Source organism: Capra hircus, chromosome 11 (assembly GCF_001704415.2).
Source record: "Capra hircus breed San Clemente chromosome 11, ASM170441v1, whole genome shotgun sequence".
Classification (NCBI taxonomy): domain Eukaryota; kingdom Metazoa; phylum Chordata; class Mammalia; order Artiodactyla; family Bovidae; genus Capra; species Capra hircus.
In genome coordinates, this window is record NC_030818.1 from 101,020,822 (window position 1) to 101,042,799 (window position 21,978).

A 21,978-nucleotide genomic window follows, 5' to 3' on the forward strand; every position below is an offset into this window, starting at 1 on the left:
AGGTTTTCACTTAGCTTCTGTTTTTAGCTCCTTTCCTCACTCCCACCACCCTCTTTGACCTGGTGTTCTCAAGTCTAGACTTCTCTTAATTTATCCAGAGAGGAGGGGAAGAGGGAGCTGACGTGGGAGGCTGGCTGTTGTACATACAGCCTTTGTGCAAGTGCTCCCAGCTCTAACATCCTCTCCCCTCCTCCCACCCCCACCCCAGCCCTGCAGTCTTACAGGGTGCCCAGTGCTCCTAGGACTTCCTGAGCTCTCTGGAGTCCTCAGTTTCTAGGATCCTTTAATCTCCTGTTTGTTACTACTCATGTCTGTTCTTTGCTAAAGTTGTCCCTGTCTTTTGGGTTCTCTTTGTTGTTGCTTTTTAGAGGGTTTTGGAAAGATGAACCATAAATGCCTGTGGTCTTTATGCTGTGTTTAGCCAGAACACCCCTGCTTTTTAAAGAGTTTCTGTGAATCAAGTGAAATTGAATGAAGGGTCATTTCTGGGATGTGTGTGCACATGTAGATAGGTATGCAGTCACGTTTATGTACGAATGTGTAATTGTGTGTGTTTGTCGATGACCCCACTCAGCTGCTTTATTCCACGTGATCAGTGGTGGTTGTCTCATAGCGTCAGGACATCTAGAGCTGCCTTTGCAGTTGTGGCTGCAGAGGTTTGCAAGTCCCTGAAGAAAGGGTGGGTTGGGAGGTCTGGTCATTTGGCACCGTGTCCTTACAGAGCTCTCTGTTCTCTTGAGAAGGGAGGGACCCTGAAGGTGCAGGGTGGGTGGGGGTAAGGGAGTGACCAGGCCTGTTGGTGGATTCCTGCTCTGCCACGGAGGTCTCCATCGCACCTTGGGACCACTATCTCTAGTCTCTGCAACAGCCTTCCAAGTAGATCTTCTGTCCCCACAGCGGGGTTTGGGCTCACAGGCTCCTTCCGTCCTCTCAGTCTGTGTGGAGAGAGAGCTGCTGCCTGCTGGAGGGAATTGGTCCTCGTGGGGAGGGCTTGCCCCCAGAGCCCGTGCGGCTGCAGTCGCTGCTCCCTGGTGATAGAGCCGATCTCTCTCTCTCTCCCTCTCTCCCTCCCCCCCCCCCCCCCCCCCCCCCCCCCGCATCCTCTGTTTTCAGCAGTGGATCTGTGAGGTCCTGGGGTTTGGCAAGGTTGGAAGGTGTGCTGTCTCCTGGGCTAAAGAAAAGCACTTCCTGCCAGTTAGTCCTCTTGCTTGCTTCCAGTGCCCAGACTCCAGCTGCTGCGGGTGACGTCGTTCCTACAGGAAGGGCTTTGGGTGTAAACACCGTTGCTGGTGGCTGCATGGGGCGGGAGAGTGACAGGCGCGGCTGACTGGGACGGCGGCCTCCAGCGCTTGAGCTCAGCTTGTCTGCAGTGTTCTCTAAGCTTTCCTTAAAATCACTTTCATAATTTTTTAAAACGAAGATCTGTTTAGAATTTAGATAGTAGTTTTTGACTTCCGTTGCTGAACTCCTGAAGCAGGAAACAAAACCACAATGGAAGAGTAGCAGGAGGCAGATAATTAGCATCGGAGCCCGGTGGCCCCTGCCTCCCAGGGACTTGTGCTGGTAGAGAGGTCCAGCAGTTTGACTGGGAACTGGGTGACGGTGATCATTTTTCATTTTGTTTTTTAAGCTTCACGGTTTTTTTGTATCAAGCATCTATTCCTTGTTACTAAGACATGTTGGGGGTAAATGAATGAGCAGGACCAGGGCTGTCCACCGCAAGTCTGTCCTTACCCCAGCGTGTGGCTGCCTTGGATGCCCCTGCTTACTGCCCTCACGTGGGATGCCTCGAAACCGGGGCAGCTCAGTGCTGTTCAAAATGCGGTCGCAGTGGAGTGTTGATCTCCAGGGTTTCTGAGCATTGAAGCACATCTCTGTCTCCCAAGAATCAATTAAAGGTATCTACAGGCAGATCCCGAACCCCCTTGAATTTTCGGTCTTAGTTTGCAGGTCTGCTCTCTGCCGTCAGGGTCCTTAGGCTGTGAGACTGCAGAGAAGGGTCAGGTCCCTGGAGCCTGGAGGTAGGCAGGAAGCTGGAGGCGTCACTGGCCGCAGAGGAGTGGGAAAATTGAGTAGTGTTGCAGGGCCAGTGGTGGTGCTGAGCCTGGGGCCCAACCTGCGGGACAGCCCTGGGTTGCGTGTGTTATGTTCTTCATTCATTTATTCCTGATGCCAGACCTTTGAGGTGCATAGCAGGGTGTTCATGTCAGGAAATCCACAGGGAAACTGGCCAGTGTGGAGGTGACATGTGACCTGAGTTTGGAGAGAGGAGAGCGGCAGGGGTGGGGTGGGGATGAGAGTGGCAGGGGTGTGGGGTCGCCTGTTTGTCCTGGATTTGACCCTCCAGCGAGCATCAGGATGAGGTTGAAGGTGTCTGAGCAGGTGCCCGTGACCTGGTTTGGTTCTGGTGGGGGGTGGTTAAGGCTGGACAGGGTTCAGGGAAGCGGGCGCGGGGCTTGCAGACCCCAGAGTGTGCCGGAGAAGTGGGGGTGGGGAAGGGCTCTAGGCCCCGCAGCTCGGCCGTCGCCCTTACTGCCTTCCTGTTCGGCCTCGGTGGCTTCCTGAGCCTGCTGGCTGCTGGGGGTGTGCTTCTCCCCCGCACCGTCCCCCGCTTTGTGTCCCTCGGGCCTTTGCTCTCCTTCTGCCTGTCCCTGCCTGTGGGGGTGTGTGCCGTGTTCTGCAGTACCTCACGCCCGTCCTGCAGAACCCTCACCTGCCTGGGGCTCCTGCAGGTGGGCCAGCTCCTGCCTGTTGGGGCCTGGAGAGATGTTAGGGCGGGTCCCCTGCTTCCGGCAGGCCAACCTGATTTTCTGACTGGGGCCCTGAAGGGAGCCACTGAAAGCTGGAGGTGTGGAGTTGGTGGTGCTATCGCTGGGCGAGATAGCAGAAGCTCCCCTGCAAACCCAGGTGGGGCTCCCCACTCTCCACCCCCCACCACATCCTGGGGCATATGTGAACCCCTTTTTGTTGAGTCCATTTCCATATCTACTTCTCCCTTTAGACTAGGGGTCCGCTGGCTGCAGACCCCAACTCTGGCCCCCTTCCTGTTTCAGTGAAAGGAGTTTCGCTGGAAGCCAGCTCTGCTGCTTCCTGTTGTCTGGTCGCAGCAGCGCAGGGCAGGGTGGTTGGCGTGTGCTGGAGATGCTCAGTCTGGCCCTCCACGGAAGGCACTGTGGAGCCTGCTCTGGAGGGCGGGCTGGGGTCTTTGTTGCCTCCACATGCCCAGCACTGAGTAACCCCTTGGCAGCCACAGAGTGGGCAGCACACATCTGAGAACTTGAACTCGGTGGTTGGCACCTACCCCTGTGTTAACGTTCTTCTTTCACAGACGCTGATATGTTTGAGAAGGATGGGATTATTTATTCATCTCATCCTGGATTGTGTGGTGATGGTTCTTTATGTTCTGACTGAGACTGGACAAGCATACTGTCTGGTGACCATGTCCTTTCCAGACCTGCTTATTTCCTGACCTGTTTATCCAGCCCCGTTCTCCGCTTCCATTCTGGAACGGTTCATGCTTTTTGGTGTGTTCTGTGTGGCAGTGGGATCTTTCTTTCCTTTCTCCTCACCCTAGGCTGGGGGCTTTTGCTTGTGCCTGGTGGCTGTGGCACCTAGGCTGAGTACACTGTTTTTGTGGCTTGTGGGTCTTCCCCGGGGACCCCTCCTCTCTGAGCACGCAGTGGGCCCTTCCTTGTCGGTGACTGGAGGAAAGAGCCACGTGGTGCTGGCTCCAGGTGTCCTCAGGATTGCGGACTGCTCAGGAAAGCAGAGGTTTGCCCAAATGTTGCCAGACTCAGGGACACCTGTGAAAGCCTGGGTTTGCCCCGATGTAAAGCTGGCTGTTGTTGGCCAGCAGTGTTGGCGTGTAGAAAATGTTTTGTTTTTAAGCACCTTGTCTAGCCTCGTCATCTGTGCAGTCGCTGAGAGGCACCCTTAGAGGCAGGGTTGCCACATGGCTGGGCCGGGGCGCTCGCTGTCCCCCCGGCCAAGCCCCAGCAGCCTTGAGTCAGGGTCCCTGGGCAGAGAGTCTGCACCCAGGTGTCCCCGCCTGGGCTCCAGGCCTGCCCCAGCACTCAATGGCCTGTGACCCTGGGCAGTTTACTGCTCTGTCCTGACCATAATGTAGTGTCTTTCTCTGTAAAGCGGGCTGATGACCGTAGTGTCTTCTGAGCATGGAGGACAGTGAGTGTCAGCGGGTGCCCAGCTTGCCCTGAGGGCTACCCCGGGGAGTCCCCAGCTGGGCGGGCGTCTGCCGCTGGCTAGTACCCAAGTGGAAGTGAAATGAATCCTATTACTCGGAAACGGCTTTTTATAAGCTGGAAGCTGGGAGGTCCTCCCTCTGGTGGATGAGAGCAAGCGTCTTCTGGTGACCTGACGGCTGGGACTACTGTCTGGAGGGGCGGGGCCTGGACTAAGTTGCCTTTGTTGGTGAATCTTTCTGGTTCCTTTGTTCTTATAGAGCCTTTCCTCTCGGCACTTTTAGGAAGGTTGCCAGAATAGGCCGACCCGGATTTAAGATGTCCTTTTCTTCATTCCCCTAAAGTTGTCTTCACACGGATTTGGGGTGCTTTTTTTCCTTCTTTCTTTCTAGGTGAGAATGCCCAGGGATCCAGGCAGGGCCTGGAGGGGTGGTGCGGGACTGGGTGGTGGGGAGGGCTTCCAGCAGGAGGGTGGGACGGGGCTCCCTTGTCTTATAGTTGCTGTAGATGGAGTACCGAGGACCCAAATTAGATCTTGTTTAGAAAAAAGAAGCAACACCCCAGAAAAGAATTCTGCTGCCTACCAAAGGGAGCGCGTGCAGAGCGAGAGCCCTGGCTGGGCTCCCGGCTTGCTCTGTGCCGCCCACAGAACCTGGAGTCTCCACTGGTTCGTCCCCAATGAGCCAGGCTGAACGGACATGCCCCTGACCCACCAGAAGCGTGTTCTCTGGCTTCCCAGCCTCACGAGCCACACCTACCTGTTTGTCTCTGCCATCTGACAGGCTAGTCGAGCCCTTGTGTAATCTTTGCGTGTGTATTGACAGACCAGAAACTCAGCAGATACTCATAAGCTGGATAAAGCCATACTAACAGTATTCTGGGCCTGATGTTTGTGAAAACCCAGGGGTAGGCAGAGCAGCCAGAGACGCAGGTGCCGCAGAGCTGGGCCCTACACATGACCCTGATTCTTGGAGGAGATGGATACCTGTGTGTGCTGGTGGGGAAGCCAGAATGATTGTATTTGGTGTTTGTTCAGTGACGTCTTCATGCGAAGAACCCTTGCGTGCCCTGAGGCTGGTGTCTGTAACCTTGCTTTGTAAAGGGCCCGGTAAATACCAGTAGTTGTTGCTCTGTGGGCCCCATGCGGCCTCTTGCAGTTTCCGCAGGCTGGTGTGTGTAACTGGCCCGCCCTGCTGGAGGGGGAGTTGGGCCTGAAGGACGTCCATCTGTGCACTCTATGTGGAGCCTTATGGTGAACGAGTATCAGGCCCCCTCCCCCACAGGGGCTGTTTCCTTAGCAATGGGGACTCAGTCGCATTGCCTGTTAGCACCCCAGATTTCTGTAGCAATGCAGAATCCAGTCCCGATATGTGGTGAGACACTGCTTTGACAATAAACCGCAGAATTTCATGGCCATGGGTTATTAACATTGGGTATGTTTGATTTTAGAACCTGTTGGCATTTGTGAAATCTGGCTGTGGTCCCTCAGTCTGTGTGGGAAAACTCAAGTGCATAACTTGGTTAAAAAGTGGGAAAGGGGCCTTCCAAAAAGTACGCCTGTGGGTTCAGAGCAGGTGTTAGTCCAGCGCGTTCCTGCCTTGGCTTCACTGAGGGGCTTTTGTCAAAAGGAGCAGAAAGCATATTCCCTAAACATAGTAGGTGCTCGGTTAGCATTTGCTGAGGGATTGAGTTTATTTAGAGGACGTAATTCAAGCAACAATTGTTGACCGATTAACACTTCTTAGCTCCCATTGGCTCAGATATTTTCCTTATTTTTTTCCAGGATGCCGGGAGTGGGGGTGCGGTCAGGCTCTGGTTCCCTAGTGCTTCTTGGGGGTGAGTGTGGGGACTGGTTAGTTCTGAGTGGTGTGGTGTCATCAGGAGACCCACTGAGCGCTCTGTGTCCGCTCTGACCTGTGTGCACTCTGACCTCTACCCCCGGGCCCAGGCAGTGCAGAATCAGGGAGATCTGTTTGTATCAGTGAACTGGTGGAAATTTGGACTAAGGAATACTTAAGATTTACTTTTTATCGAGGTAACACTGGTTTATAACATTGTATGTTTTTTGAGGTAACACTGGTTTATAACATTGTATGTTTTATCTGTACAACTTTGTGTTTCTATTTCTTGTGTCCCAGAGCATGCTGATCACAAAAATTGAGTTTCCATCCATCATCATGCAGATGACCCTCTGCCCTTTCTTCCTCTGCTTGTCCCTCCCTTGCTGCTCACCACTGCTCTCTGTATCTGTGTGTTTGCTTTGGTTTCATTTATTTTTTGCTTGTTGTTAATTTTTATATTCCACCTGTGAGTTGAAATCATACAATATTTGTCTTTCTAATCTGACGTATTTCACTTAGCATTATACCCTAAAGGTTCATCCTTGTTGTCACAAATGGCAAAGTTTTGTCTTTTTAAATGGCTGGGTAGTATTTCATTGTGTATATGTATCACAGTTTCTTTATTCATTCATCCTTTTGGCTATTGTAAATAATGCTGTAATGAACATTGGGGTACATACATCTTTTCAAATTAGTATTTTCATATTCTTTGCATAAATTCCCAGAAGTCGGACTGTCAGGATTATGTGATAGTTCGAGTCTTGATTTTTTTGATTGCCCAGAATGTCTGATGAATAATTTTTATTTCGCTTGTCATTGTTGGTTTGGGTTTTGATTCAGTAGGGAATAGTGTACCTGGATTTAAATGGTGATGCTCCACCTGTGGTCCTGCAGGTCGTGTGGCTGGGAGGAGGGCACCGCTGGCTTTGTTTAGAAGTGTTTGTAGGTTCAGGGGCAGCAGACATGTGGCTGAGACTTAGCATTTCCCACGACAGTGCTAAAGTGAGACATTCTGGAACATGCTTCTTATTAATCAGCTGTGTGACTGCAGACGTGTAGGCTGGACGTGGGGCGGAGGTTATGTCCCAGGCCCAGCTCAGGGCTTGGACACATGGCAGTGCCTCCCTAGTAAAGACGTGTTGAATGAATGAATATATTAGTTTTCTGTTGTTGCTGTGACTGATGATCATAAAACTCTAGTGGCTGAAAACAAAACAGACACATTCTCTCCTGGTTCTGGATGTTGGAAGTCTGCAATGATGCTGCTGGGCTGAAATCAAAGCAGCCGCAGGGCTGCGTTTCTCCTGGGGGCTTTCCTGGCCTGGTGAGCTTTTCCGGGTGGCCTGCATCCCTCTGCTCCTAGTCCTCTTCCAGCTTTAAAGAGCCTTACTCCAACCTGTGCTCCTGTTAACCACTCAGACTCTGACCCTCCTGCCTCCCTCTCTAAGACCCTTGTGATTACATTAAGCCCACCCAGATAATCCAGGATGATCTGTCCATTTCAGGATCCTCAATTTAATCATACCTGCAAAGTCCCCGTTGGCTGGGAAGGTAACATACTCATGGGTTCTGGGAATTAGGGCATCCACACTTACGTTACTCAGCAGGCCACGGGAGTTGGTGGAGAGTGCTCAGAGTCCTCAGTGGAGTAGTCCCCTACTGATGAATAAGAGACTCCACCCCGCTGCCTGGGCTGCTCCCACTTTGGGGGGGCCCCTGCTTGGACCCCTGCTGGAGCTGTAGGGCCTCCTCAGGGGTGCCCATCTATTTCCCATGTTCAGGGCATTTCCTTTTAGACCCAGAGTCAGCAGATTTTGCCAACCACATGTCCTGTTGCATATTCTTTGTGTTTTAAAAACAAGTGTGAAAATGTGGGGAGGAAAGTCATCTTTACCTTGAGGGCCTTAGAAAATGAGCCATTGACTGGTGCCTGACTAGTATTTTGCCAACCCATGTTTTGGACTGAACCCTGCAGGCTGGGGCTGCCTATGGCTATCACCTTGGGGGCAGTTTTCAAGAGCTCTTGTTAGTAGTGCGATGCGTGCACGCGTGTGAGTGTATTGGGAGGGGTTCATGTTCCTACTCTAGTGAACTTTTCTGTTGTTTCTTCTATCTGACAGAAACATCTGAAAATTAGGTCTCATCTAGTCTTAATGGAGAATTTCAGGTGGTTTTCCATTTGAAAGCTTATTATTAATTACTGATCATTCTGACATGGGACAAGATCCAGTCTCTTTCCTGCAGGGCCTTGCAGCCCAGGGTTGGGAAGCAGCCTGGGGAGGTTAGTTATTACCAGTTCTGATTGTGGCAGAAGCTCCGTGTGTGCAGCTTTAGGGGCAGGGATTTAAAGATAGAGGGTGTGTAGCCCCTGGCACATGAGCAGGCACCAGAGAGGGAGCTGGCGTGGAGCGCTCTGATGGGCCGTCTTGGTGAGCGCTTGCGATTATCAGTCCTCATTTGTTCCTTCACGGGGCCTGCTCTACTCTGCTGGCCACCTGGGGCCTGACCACTGGGCTGCGTGGGGGCCTTTACCTGGCCGGCTGTGTCTGCCTAAACCGGGTTCTGAGTGAGGAAGGGAGTTAAGTACCCGTCCTGGGTGGCTCTGTCCTGGTGGCCCAGTGGTAAAGAACCCACCCATCTGCTAATGCAGGGGATGCGGGTTCCATCCCTGGGTTGGGAAGATCCTCTGGAGGAGGAAACTCCAGTATTCTTGCCTGGAGATCCCGTGGACAGAAGAGCCTGGCGGGCTACAGTTCATGGGGTCCTGAGAGTCAGACATGCCACACCGCACATGGGTGGCTGAAGGCCTGTGGGGAGGAGAGTGGCACTTCCGTGAAGGAGGGCAACCACTGGGTAGGTGACCCCTGCACGTCGTATGCAACTCAGGACGCTCAGCCCTGGGTGTCCATCGAGGTGCTGGAGTGTTTCCAGATACAGAATGGGTGCCTATCTGTTCCTGCACCCGAGACCGTGACTGGCAGGGCTTGAGTATCGCATTTCACGTGACAGGAACGAAAGGACGGATGCGCCCAGCTCACTGGGCGTGCTCCTCTGGCCGAGGTGGCTTCAGAATAGGGTGAAATGACTGACCTTCCTGCAGCGGCTATGCCAGGTGCCTGTTGTGAGTCATGGATATTTTCACTTCCCTTTTGTCATTGAAAACATTTTATCAGTAGGCCTAAGTTGATGCTTTAGCTTTTTTCCCCATACGTTGATTCCAGTGGGAAGTTACAGTCACTTGTACAAGTTTTTGTTCTTGCACGATCAGATGTAGAACCTAAAGCCAGGGTGAGCGTAGAGTGTAAGCACTGGCGCTGCTGGTCCTCAATACCCGGCACGTGGCCTCACTGGCTGTTCAAATCAATGAGTGCCAAAGGGAATGAGGAAGGTGCTTCTGGAGGAGCCGGCGGAAAGATAGAAGGTGGCACTTGGGAGACACTGCTTCCTTGGCTGGCCTTTCAAGATTTTTTCCCAGTGGAGGGCAGGCATGGATGGTACTGCCCACATGGGCTCCTCTCCCCAAGGGGGCCTGCTCTCTCTCCCGTTCATGCCCTGCTCTTGGCGCCTGAACAGGTGTTTCCCTCTGGGTGCTGGTTCTTTGGTTTGAAAAGCGCCCATACCAGCTGCTTCATGTGATTTCCTGGCTGTGCACTTCCCTCTGGCTTGGTTTTGCTCATCCTGGTAATGGACAGCTTTCCATGAGGAAGACGTTATTTGTGATGTTACATTGTTGTGCTACAAGGGAATGAGCCTTTGTTTTTCTACCTTGAGGAGCTGTCCTTGATTCAGAGGGCCTGATGTGTGAAGTTTACCTCTTATTGTGGCTGGTGAGTGTGAGAGTGCAGCTGATTTTCAGGCAGGGAGAGTTCCTATCGTTGGAAGTGGGGTGTTGTCTACAAGATGCTCTTTAAATGTGAGAAAGGCTGCCTGCGTGGGAACGGCATCTTTCTAGGGACAGAGTCCGAAGCTTTCTTCACATCTTCAAGGAGATTCATGATCCCTAAGGATTCAGTTCACTGGATCAGAGGTTCTGGTGGATTAACACTTTTTTTCCCCCCATTTCAAAGGCAGATCGGGAGCGGTGCCGAGAAAAATTTCCTTACTAGATGACATTTCATCGCAATGTCCGATCGTTTGGGGCAAATAACCAAGGGCAAGGATGGGAAAAGCAAGTATTCGACTCTCAGCCTGTTTGACAAGTATAAAGGAAAATCAGTAGATTCAATCAGATCCTCAGGTAAGAGCGGGTAGGGGCCCAGTACCCTATGCTTTCCCTTAGGGAGACTTTTGGGTCTAGGACCAGGAAAACCTAGGGTCCCCTGTCTGGTTAGACAGATGTGGTCCACACAAGCCAGTCTTCTGGGCCTATGGGGTCACCCCCATAGTTCTTGGGGAGCCCATTACCCTCTACTTCTATGTGATGTCCTATTTCAGATCCTGGACTATTCCTGACTGCTGTAGCAGGATTATTTCCTCATCTGTCTTGTCTTATTGAAGCTCTGGCTATTTTGAGCCCGATGGGTAGAATGGAATTTAATTTGCACTAGAATTACCCTTTTTAGCTTTTGTGGTTCTGCTATTCCGGAACTTGGTGGGAAAATTTCCTGTTGATTCTGTCCACACCCCCTGAGAATCTTTTGAATGTTGGGGTCCCTGCTTAGGCTTGGCTGAGTCCCCGCAGTCCTGCTGTCATGAGGCCAGAGCAGTCTGCCCTTGCACAGGGCTGGTGTTTGTGTGGGACGGAGGTTTTGGGGCCTGGCTCTTTACTGTGTCCTAAACTTAAACTCCCTGAGCCTACTGCCCACAAATAACCGGAAGCCTCCACAGTGGCTTCAGCAGCCAGTGTCTTTGAAGTCCTTGGTGAAGAGCTTGTCAGTTCAGCTCAGTTCAGTCGCTCAGTCGTGTCCGACTCTTTGCGACCCCGTGAATCGCAGCACGCCAGGCCTCCCTGTCCATCACCGTCTCCCGGAGTTCACTCAGACTCACGTCCATCGAGTCAGTGATGCCATCCAGCCATCTCATCCTCTGTTGTCCCCTTTTCCTCCTGCCCCCAATCCCTCCCAGCATCAGAGTCTTTTCCAATGAGTCAACTCTTCACATGAGGTGGCCAAAGTATTGGAGTTTCAGCCTTAGCATCATTCCTTCCAAAGAAATCCCAGGGCTGATCTCCTTCATAATGGACTGGTTAGATCTCCTTGCAGTCCCAGGGACTCTCAAGAGTCTTCTCCAACAACACAGTTGAACCTTGTAAAGTGACTATAAGTTACGACCACGCACTTTTGTGTGTTTTTGTTTAAAATACTTTGATTTATTTTTTTGGCCGAACTGGGTGTTAGTTGCCGCACGCAGGATCTTGAGTTGCAGCATGCGGGTTCTTAGTCGTAGCATGTGGGATCTAGTTCCCTGACCAAAGATTGAGCCCAGCCCCCTGCCTTGGCACTGCAGAGTCTTAAGTCACTGGGCCGCCAGGGAAGTTCCTTCTCATGGCAGATTTGTCCCTTGTTTTCCATTTGGTTGCCATTGTCATCGTCACTTAGAGTTTAGAAGAGCAGCCGAGTGAACCCAGAATCTCTGCTTCCGTGACTTCCTGTGCAACATCTCTTTCCATCCCTCCCCCTGCAGTTATTCCTCGACATGGCTTACAAAGTCTCGGGAAAGTTGCCACGGCCCGGCGCATGCCACCGCCTGCAAACCTGCCAAGTCTGAAGTCTGAAAACAAAGGAAACGACCCCAACATCGTGATAGTACCCAAGGACGGAACAGGATGGGCAAACAAGCAGGACCAGCAAGACCCAAAGAGGTGAGAGCGAGGGGTGGGCGGTAGGCGGGAGTTGGAGGACGCCCCTTCCACCTCTGCTCCTGCTGCCGAGTTGTTTCTCGCTTCCTGGCTCCTGGAGCCAAAGCGGCCGGGTTTCTGTGAGCCACCTCGTCCCCAGTGATCAGTGTCCCTCGTGCCTTATTAAGAAAGCCCTCATCACTCCCAGAGGAGCTTATGCAATGACTCGAGCCAGTTCCTGAACAACCCACTGTGGACAGAGCCGAGTGCTTGATTTTGGTTGGGGTCCCTGGGTGCTGGGCCCCAGGTGAAGGAGGAACCTTCCGCATTGAGGGATCACAGCGCCGCACATAGGCGGCTGCTCTCCTCCCCACGACCCGGTCACTGAGGAGAGCCACGCCAGGCCCAGGCACTCCGGGTCACTGCGCAGCTGCCCTGCATCGGGGACGGCTAGGAAGGCATCAGGAAGGGACAGGGCCTCACTAAGGCCAGCAGGCAGAGCCCGGCTGCTGGGGTTTGCTTGTCAGGCAGTGGAAATGGAGCAGTTTGGCCTCGTCCACCTTTGTGCCCTGTTTCCCTGAGGTCCAGTTGCTGATACTCCAGACCCAGAAAGTAAAGGTGGCCCAGATCACGGCCTGCCAACCAGGGTCCTTTTCTCTAATTGAAAATGGCCCAAAGCTTCCTGTAGTTAATTCAGACAAGATGTAGAGAGTGAACAGATTATTAGGCCAGGTGATTGATCAGTAATAAGCAAATACTGTAAACATTTCCTAACAGTCTGAATAGGGATCGTCCCAATTCATGGGGTAGTGTGACGTGTAGAACAGGCTCTGCTGTGTGATTTCTAGCCAGGCCGTTTATTAGCTTTGTGGACGCTGGGGAACCATTTGACTTCTGACCATCAGTGTCCTTCTGTGAAGTACAAATAACCCCTGGCTCCAGGGGCGGCTACAGGAGAGGGACGAGAGGACCCAGGTGACATGCTTGGCACAGGGCCTGGTGGGTGGCAGATGTCAGTGTTACTCTTCCTGCCAGTCACAGACACTGCAGCCTCTAATGAGACGGATGCTGCACGTTTCAGTGTAAGCAGTGAAATGCCTCTGCTACTGCTAGTTCTAGAGAGCTAGGACGAAACCTCGCTCCCTCCGTTTATCCAGTCTTAACACACCGTCGGCATAGCATCGGGCAGCTTGAACGGGGCCGGTGTGCTGAAGCATGTTTGCCAGCGAGAGGTGGAGAGTGTTGGTAGTGGTAGCAGATGCTGGCGCTGCGTCTCTGCTGCCCCCTCCCTGGTGGTCAGGGAGGTGGCCGAGTGGGGAGGACCACACCCACTGGGACTCAGTGTTTGGAGTACACAGAAAAGTTCATTGTGGTTTTATCTGTCATGGAAGAGAATCTGGAGATTGGCACGTTCTAGGCCTTCCACCTGTGTCATTAGGAGAAAGTGGTGGGTTCACGTGTGTTGTCATACTGATATGTGTGTGTGGTGTTAGCCTACTTGTGTTAAAAAGTACTATGCTAACGTGTGTGGAAAAGTCTGCTAGAGTTTCTCTCTGGAGGATGACATGGTGACACATTCTGTATGGTTTGTGTTTATTTTTGCCTTGAGCATATATTTTTTTTCACAAACCGATAGGTTAAAAAAGGATCTCCTGTTTCAGAGTGGTCAGCCCCTGAGGAGCTGTGAATCCTTGGTCAGGAGTGAGAGGCGGGGGCCCCTCCACCCACCACTGTAGCCGCCTTCGTGGCAGATTCTCCGTCTCTTTGTTGTTCGCCCCTTTGTTGTTCACAGTGGGCTTTCAGTCTCTGCAGGCAGAAGCTGTTCAGGAAGGCAGACAGCTGTGCTGGCCGTCCTGTTAGGGGTCGGTGAGCAGACCTCACATGTGGTCCAGTTCTCGTTCTCTTGGCCAGCCTAGGAGTCTGCCGGGGGGAGGTATTTGTAACCCGCCAGAGGAGGTCGGAATGTGGAGGGACCCTGAGGTCATGGCCTCTGATCCTCATGTGTGTCCTGCCTTTGTCCAGTTCCAGTGTGACGGCCTCTCAGCCGCCGGAGTTGCTGCCGCAGCCGGGTTTGCAGAAATCTGTCTCCAATTTGCAGAAGCCGACACAGTCGATCAGTCAGGAGGTAGGTGCTGGGGACCCCGTCACCGAGAAGGGTGGCTCCCTGTGACCTGCCCGTTCCAGAGGCCAACCTGAAGAGTGACTTTCAAAAAAGACCCCAGATTCAGGATAGAATGTAGATGCCTAGTTGGATTCCTGTTGGCTTAGCTCAAGGTGAGTCACCTGGGCAGCTGCATGCTAGATCGGGGCCCCGCAGTGTCTCCTCGGAAGCAAGAGCCATAAGGAGACAGCAAGTGTTAGGCCACAGGAGGTTCAACAGTCTGGTGAGTTTGGAAAGCAAAACAAAGCAGGCACCTTCATGGGTTTTCTTAGCGTCAGACTTTCTCTCTGTATCTTCAGTATGCTGATGTGTCCTGGGTCTCCAGGTGAAGGACATTGTGGACAGCAGTCCCCGAATTTGCTTGTCCTTGGAAATGTCTTTTAGCAGACTGTCTCTGGGGACTAGTGTTTCTCAGAATATGCTTTGTGGAATAATGAGCTATAATCCTTCATTTGTCAATGCATTTCAGACACCTCTCTAAACAGAAAATCATGATTAATCAAGAGCTCGTATTGTACTTGGTCCATCAGCATCTGTGGGTTACAAAGGCTAGCAGCTGGTAGCTGGAAATCTGGACAGATACCTGGCACTCGCTGGCTCTCTTGAAAAGAACCACTCTGTGGGGAACATTCACTGCTTTGCCAAAGGGACACCGTCCTCCAGCCAATACTGAACTGTGCTTTTAAATCAAAGGAAAAGAAGAAGAAGAAAAAAATCTATATTCATGTGAGACTCCATGTTCACCAGCCTAAGTCCACTGAGGCCTGTTGAACAGTGGGTAGCGTGGAGTTTGTGTCTCTTTCCCAGATTTGAGACCAAGTGCGGTTAGGGGGCCTTGGTTGTTCTGCAGCCCTGGCTCAGTGTCAGAGCTGGCTCTGTGAGCCTGTTGGAGATGAGCTCGCAACGTCCCTGCCGTGTAGGGCCTGGGCTCCCGTGGAGAACGGGTGCTGTGGGCCCGTCGGGGCCGGATCAGGCCCTGCCCTGGAGCCAGCCCGCGGCCCCTCTGGCGCTTCCTGGCTTTCCTTTCCTGCAGAGATGGTGAGAGGAAGAGGCCCCCAGTGTTTCCCGGCTTTGAAACCTTGTCTCAGAGGCAGGTTGACTCTGGGCACGCAATTTGCTGCAGTGTTAGTAACCCTTCCTTGGCCGGCCCCATAGGCCTTCTCTTCCAGTTTGGTGCACTTGGTGGGCGAGGGCCAGGGCCCCTGTGACTGCAGACCCCAAGGGGGTGGCTGTGGGATAGCAGTGACCTGGGGCCTCTGCCTCCTGGTCTGGAGGCCCATCTCCAGCCCCCAGCTGTTCAGACCCCCTGGGACCTGTGGGCATTCCAGGTCACTGGGAGCAAGTCTGTGATAAATGGGTCGTTGCACTTAAGCTCTGCCTTGGAGGCTGGAGAGACCACCATCTGCCCTGAGCGTGTGTGGAGGTGGCAGCAGGGGAGGACAGAAGAAGGGAATTATTTGATCTGGGATCCAGTCCAGTGGGTGAAGAGACGTCACGCTGCGTCAGCTTAGTTTTGTGTATCTTTACCTTCAGTTTAGGCATGTTGCTGGGAGAGGCAGCTGAACTCAGTGGTTGGGGACCTGAAGGGGCTTTGGACCCTGGTAGGGTGGGAACAAGTCCTGGTCCTCCTTCCCTAGTTGGGTGTCTAACCCACGTGACCCTGGTGTGCCTGGCACCTGGCTTGCATGTAGGGAGCTTTCAGCAAAGGTGTGCCGATGAGGCGCGCCCAGATGAGGTGGGAGCGGAAGGCTGGGCTTGGGGAGTCAGGCCTTGGAGGATGACAGGAGCCGTGGGAAGTGGTGCCGGGCTGGCCAGCGACACAGCAGGCACGTCAGCTTTCCCATACGTGTATTCTCTTAGCAGCAGCACAGTTTTTAAGGCACGTGCTGGAGTTGGGTTTGGTCTTGTCCCTGGAGCAAGACAGAGGAGCTCTGTGTGGGCGCGTGTTCCAGGCTGTGGCCCTGGCTCTGCTCTGTGACCCTGGGCTGGCCGCTTGCCCTCCGGCCTGCTCTGCATTTGTCGTGTGGCCAGTGCTTCCTGAGCCCGGGCTGCTTCCTGAGTGGAAGGCTATGTGGCAAGCACATGTGCTTGGGTCCTGCCCAGCTGGTGGTAGTGGGTACAGCGATGTAGCCTCGGGGCACCTTGCTGTGACATGGTCGGGGCACGGACAGCAGCCTGTTGGGCTGGCCCTGTTCTCATTCTCTTCCTTCTTTCAGAATACAAATTCAGCTCCAGGTGGACCAAAGTCATGGGCACAGCTGAATGGAAAGCCAGCAGGACACGAAGGTGGTAAGTGAGCGTGTGGTGTCGCACTGGGTCGTGGGAGGGACGAGTACCTTTTCTGGACTGTCCCAGTTCAGTTCAGACAGCCTGAAGCTTTGTGCACTCTCCTCGCTGAGCGAGGTACTGCCTTTGCCTGGCGTGGAGGCGCTGATTCTGCGGACCACATCAGCTCTCTGGTCTCATTGAACATTAACACTGAAGACAGTCCCCCGGGTGTGTGGAGGAGACCCCAGCACACCCTGGTTGGCTGAGCTGCTAAAGGAACAAGTCCTCACTCAGCGAGCACCCGCCTCCTCCCTGGTGGGGCGAGGTGTCATGTGCGGGACGCTGGCTTGCGGCCCGGGTTTGTAAATCAGCAGCCCTGGGAGCTGAGCTGCTTGCTTTTGGACGGTGGCACCAGAGCAGGCAGAGGTTATGTGGGGTTTGTTGCCATGGTGTCCCGCCTGACACAGGGAGACACACTCAGACGGCTGTTCAGCCCAGGGACGGCGGAGGGCGCGTGGGAGGAGGAAGTGTCCAGAGCCTTAGGTCAGTGCCGAGCAGCGCGCTGAGATGGCCCCAGGGCAGGCCAGGGTACAGTGGCTGCGTGGTGGGGCGGGGATCTGGGCTGTGGGCCCAGGTCAGCAGGTGTTTTTGCAAGGAGCCAAACATCCGGATTTCTCTCTGGACTCTCCTGGTTTTCCAGTGTTGGGGGCATGTTTCTAGCACGATGTGTAGACAGCACCAGTCAACGCCTCGAGCTGGAAGGAAAGGGATGGAGGTGTGAGTGGCTTGACCACAGCTGCCCTTTCCTCCGTGACCAGCACAGGCCACCGTCTTTACCGTCAGCCCTGTCCTGGCATTGCCTCTGTTTTCTGCGTGTCCCTGCCGGCCGAGGCCTTGCCAGGCCTCACGTGTCATGGTTGAGAGTGGACACCAGCTCCACGTGCCAGCTGCCCTGCACACCTGGCTGCTCTGCCACTCTGAGCACGGGCCCTTCTGGGTTGGGTTGCCGTGCGGGTGAAGACTTGCCCCTTCCTCCGTCTCCATGGGGATGTCAATCAGTCGGTGTGGCGGGGACACGCAGCTTCAGCCGGGAGGGCGAGGTGGAGGGAGCCAGACAAGCAGAGAGGGTTGGGTGGGGGCTGTGACAGGGCCTTTTAGACCTAGACAAGGTCCTTCCAGAGGCTTTGTGGAGACCATTCACTGGGCTGTTCACAGTGGGTCTTTGCTCTCTGTAGCCTCTATTTCTGTGAGGTTGAAATATTCTTAAGTAAATTCAATGTACTTGTTTTTAATTAACAGGAACGATAGAGGTTATTTGAATTAAAGTTGGCACAGCTCTTATGGAGGGCAGCCTGACACTGCCTATCAGTACCAGCCTGATACCCTCTGACCTGGCAGTTCCTCTGCGGGGCGATCACCCTGCAAGTGATACCTGTGTAACACAAGATCTCACTGCCCTGTTATAACTGCAAAAGATTGGAAGCAGCCACTTGAAATGTCCATCAAATGATGGTACTTTAATGAAATGCTGTTTGGCTAGAAGGAAAAAAATGCAGTTTTCTACTGATCTGGCAAGCTTTCCAGGACATATTATTAAGTGAAAAAAGCATAGAATAGTACGCAGAGTATTTTACCATTTGTGCAAAAAATCAGGATGAGAGAAAATACGTTTCTAGAAAATGTATGTGCATTAAAAAAAAAAAAGATCTCTGGAGGGAAACATAAGAGGAAGGAAGAGAGGGAACAGAACAGAAAAGTGCATATTTTGTGAGGACATTTGATGTAGATCAGGGCTTCCCTGGTGGCTCAGACAGTGAGAATCTGCCTGGGAAGCTGGAGGCCCCAGGTTCCATCCCTGGGTTGGGAAGATCCCCTGGAGAAGGAAATGGCAGTCCATTCCAGTACTCTCGCCATGGATGGAGGAGCCCGGCGGGCTGTTGTCCACGGGGTTGCAGAGAGTCCCACACGACTGAGCAACTGACACTTCCACTTTTCTTTGATGTGGAAAGATGGGGTACCTGGGTGGGAGGAGGGCTTCTGTTGATTCTTCTTTAAGGCTTTTTACCTTTGAACCTTTTGATTTACTTATGGAAATGAAACTTGGTTTAGAAATAATTTTAAAACACAGTGAAATATCCTGTCAACATGTGGTAGCTCATCTGGGAGGCGGCAGAACCCAGTAGCCCAAGAGGAAAGAACAGACGTGTGCTGACTATGACCCCTCCTACGCGGGGGTTACAGCCTGTGAGGCTTCCAGGGCTGTGCACAGACATTGTCACGACTTTGGAACTGTCGATGTCCTTCCTGAGTTGACGGACTCTGCATGTGGAGGGTGGTCCCAGGCCTGTTTCACCTGGACCAGGCCCAGGCCTAGGTCTGCCTGTGTGGTTCAGGCAGAGGCCAGAGGTGCGTGGCCTCCTGGCTCTGCTGCCTAAACCACCAGCAGCTCCCTCTGGGGCCTTGCAAGAAGCCCCTGATTGTGCTGCCTCTGTTCCTCCGGGCAGAGAACAGAGGGCAGGAGGGAATGCTGGGTGAGCATTACAGGGCATCGGAACCTTAAGAATGTGATTTTGCTGTGAATGTTGGAGTTCTTCACTTTGTCCTTTTTATCTCGGGAGGGCAAGTTTTATTCATAATTAGAATATCACCTTTATGATTATCAAGACAGGAAAAAAGTACTAGGCTTTTTTTGTTTTCTTGGTTATTACTTTAACTTCAAACTGTCTACCTTTTTTTGTGTGTGTGGCCACATGACATGTGAGATCATTCCTTGACCAGGGATGGAACCCGTGCTCCCCTGCAGTGGGAGCTTGGAGTCATAACCCCTGGACCACCAGGGAAGTCCGTCTGTTCCTACTTTTAAAGTATTGGCTTTCATATTTCACTCCTGCCAGTGACCTTTTGATACAATGAGGCAACTGTGAGAGTGTTGGTCCTCCTTCGTGACACCTGGCGATTGTCTCTCAAGTGAAGCATTGGTTAGTAATGTGTCCGTCTACCCCTGTGGTGGGTTCATCTGACCCCCCTGTCCCTTTTTACTAAGAGGGATGGTGGACAGATGGCCACCTTGAGCTTCTGCACTGACCCTGCCGCCTCTTTCTGAAAAAGCCTGCTGCGGTCAGCAGGTGCTCTGATCAGTAATTCCGGGGGACAGACGTGGGTGTGTTGCCTGGGGGTCAGGGTGAGCCACAGTTGGATGTTTACTGTGTGGTGCTGCACGTGCGCTGTGTTCACTGAAGGGACCGGACCCCACTCCAGGCCCTAAAATGCATCACTTGTCCGTGCCCGTTCATCGAGGATGATTGCAGGGTCCCAGTGCCCCTTGCTCTGAGTGATACGAGCAACCCTCAGGAAAGGCTTTCTCTGCAGGGGTTGATAGTGTTGAAGAGTGAATGAAAGAACAAGGAAAGAAGTTGTTCCTGGGATTATAAGAGTTAAAGTGTTTGGCCTTGCAGGGCTTGAGGAGCTTTGTAGGAAATGGTTTACTGGAGTGGACAGACAATCCAGGAGGCAGTGTGAGCTGTGAGGTGTTGGGGAGGGGCATTACCTCCACCCAAAAGCCGCTGACCTCAGACAGGTTTCCCCAAAGACTGTGCTTGTCTCCCCTCTCCTCAGGACCACCGCCGAAAGGACGGTACTGCCTTCCTCCAAGAGTGGGAAGGGAGGCTCAGACTGCAGTATCTGCCATACCCAACCTCTGCTGTTTGTGACCAGCTCCAGCAGGGGGCCTGCTGTGGTCTGCAGGCAGCCTCCCCTCGTCACCCTCAGGAAACCCTGGTGCCACTCTGTGGGCACAGAAGGCCAGCACAGACGGCACCGCAGGAGGCAGTGCCCTTCAGGGTGGTGGGGCCGCCAGTGTGCTCCGAGGCTGAAGCAGAGAACCATGGACACCAGTCTCACCTGCCCCCTGAGTCTTTCTGATTCTCTTGACAGGTTTAAGGGCCTCAAGCCGACTGTTATCCTTCTCTCCCGAGGAATTTCCGACGCTGAAAGCAGCTGGAGGGCAGGACAAGGCTGGCAAAGAAAAGGGCGTCTTAGATCTGTCGTATGGGCCAGGACCAAGCCTCCGCCCTCAGAGTAAGTGAGCTGCAGCCTCCGTCTGGAACAGCAAAGTTCCCCTTCAGCTTCTGCCTCTTAGACACGAGCCATCTCTCAAGCAGCCAGGCTCCCTGCCTGGAGAGCACGGCTGCCGATCCTGTACTGGGTTCTTGTGTCTGTGGACTCACTTCCTGGGCTGGGCTGGACGTTGCGCCTCCCTTCTCGTCCTTTGGGTCAGTCCAGGCCTGTCCGTCTTCCCAGCAATCATCGGAGGCTGTGCTGTGCCTGGGTGGTCACGGCAGGGACAGCTGAACCAAGGGCAAGTTAACTTGACTCCCAGTTCAAGAGCTTATTTTCTAAGCAGTGGTTTCCAGAGCTAGCTGAGTCTTGTCAGAATCACTTGGGGGTTCGTTAAGTCTGATTTCCAGTCCTCTCCTACCCTGCAGCCGAATTAGAATCTGTTTTTTTAACATGTTTCCCTGGTTGCGTAGCCAGCCCACCACTCATCTCCATGGCCTCTAATTGGGGGTCTGGCCAAGGGGTAAGCAGGGTTGTGTAGCAATTCTTATTGGTAATAACTTTTTTTCTTCATAGCCTTGGGTAGTTAGAATTTAAGGTATTGTTTGGGAATGAGATTTCCCATCAGTTCTAATCACAGATTCTGAAATAGCCCTTGGGTAGGGAGTTGATCAGGTCTTGAAATATGAGAGACTTTTTTATCTGCTTGTTTTGATTAATCCCCAAGGTATCCCAGAGTCAGAACGGATATCCTATAAATGAAATGATAACCGTGAAGCTCTTTAATAAAACATACTGTCTTCTCAGTGGTCTATGCTGGGTTATTTTGTTTGTTCCAAATATATAATCAGATTCCTTAGGCCAGAAACATCATCTTTCTGGGATTAATTAAGATGAGCTGTTGTAGGACTGTAATAATTTAGAACTAGAAGCTTCTGGAATCAGTTCTGTCCCCTTGTTTGAGAAGATGAAGAAGCAGATGACCTCAGGTGACCGGAGCTTGGCTAAGGTCATGTACAAGGTGGCTGAAGAGTTGGGAGCAGTGTGACTTTGTGGCTCCGATCCTGGGTTCCATTCTCTTAGGGGTCAAGTACTCAAGAACCTTTCATGTTTCAACTTCTCTAACTATAAGTTGACCAAAAAGAGGAGTCTTTTTGGCGCATCTGATTCCTTGTTGGCCTATAATCCCACCAGGCTTTGCTACGTTGAGCAGGAGAAAGCGTCATCTTAAAACAATGGTCAGAGAGGATTGGCAGATTTCAGTCTGTGACCTGCAGGAGGTCCCCCGGCCACTGTGGGAGCAGGTGGGATGAGGCCTGAGCAGGGGGCCCAGCCCCTTCCAGTGCCTATTTGAGGGAGCCAGTAGCTGTTTTCTACATCACAGCTAGGGAGTCCCTGACTAGAGTTGGCACTGCAGAGCAGGGTTTGAACTCGTGTCAGGAACTCTGGTTCCAACATCAAGTCCAGTGCCAAGCCTGGTACCAGTCCCGATGGGACTGGGTCAGTATTAGTGGAAACAGTGACCCAAGACTGCTCTTATGGGGCTTCTGGGTCTCTTTGGGGTGTTAGGTCTCAGGTTGTGTGGTCTCTGAGTTGATGAAGGAAGACCACCCCTTGTTTACACTTGCCTTCCCTCTGAGCAGACTGTGTTTTGTGTTTCTCTGACAGTCAGACACC

At 52.7% G+C, this 21,978-nt stretch overlaps 1 protein-coding gene across 12 annotated transcripts in view; it reads left to right on the top strand.

Moving 5' to 3' along the window:
- The window catches only part of PRRC2B (proline rich coiled-coil 2B), an 84,424-nt gene that overhangs the window by 17,666 nt on the left and 44,780 nt on the right, over positions 1 to 21,978 (top strand). For 10 of the 12 annotated variants that reach the window (XM_018056000.1, XM_018056007.1, XM_018056002.1 and 7 more), the window contains exons 2-6: positions 10,108 to 10,277; positions 11,663 to 11,840; positions 13,839 to 13,941; positions 16,194 to 16,266; positions 20,179 to 20,322. In XM_018056000.1, the coding sequence (XP_017911489.1) occupies positions 10,163 to 10,277; positions 11,663 to 11,840; positions 13,839 to 13,941; positions 16,194 to 16,266; positions 20,179 to 20,322 (613 nt within the window). In that variant the 5' untranslated portion in view covers positions 10,108 to 10,162. Of the gene's footprint in view, positions 1 to 10,107; positions 10,278 to 11,662; positions 11,841 to 13,838; positions 13,942 to 16,193; positions 16,267 to 20,178; positions 20,323 to 21,978 lie in introns of those variants that run through there. The other 2 variants (XM_018056001.1, XM_018056009.1) reach the window with 2 other exon arrangements.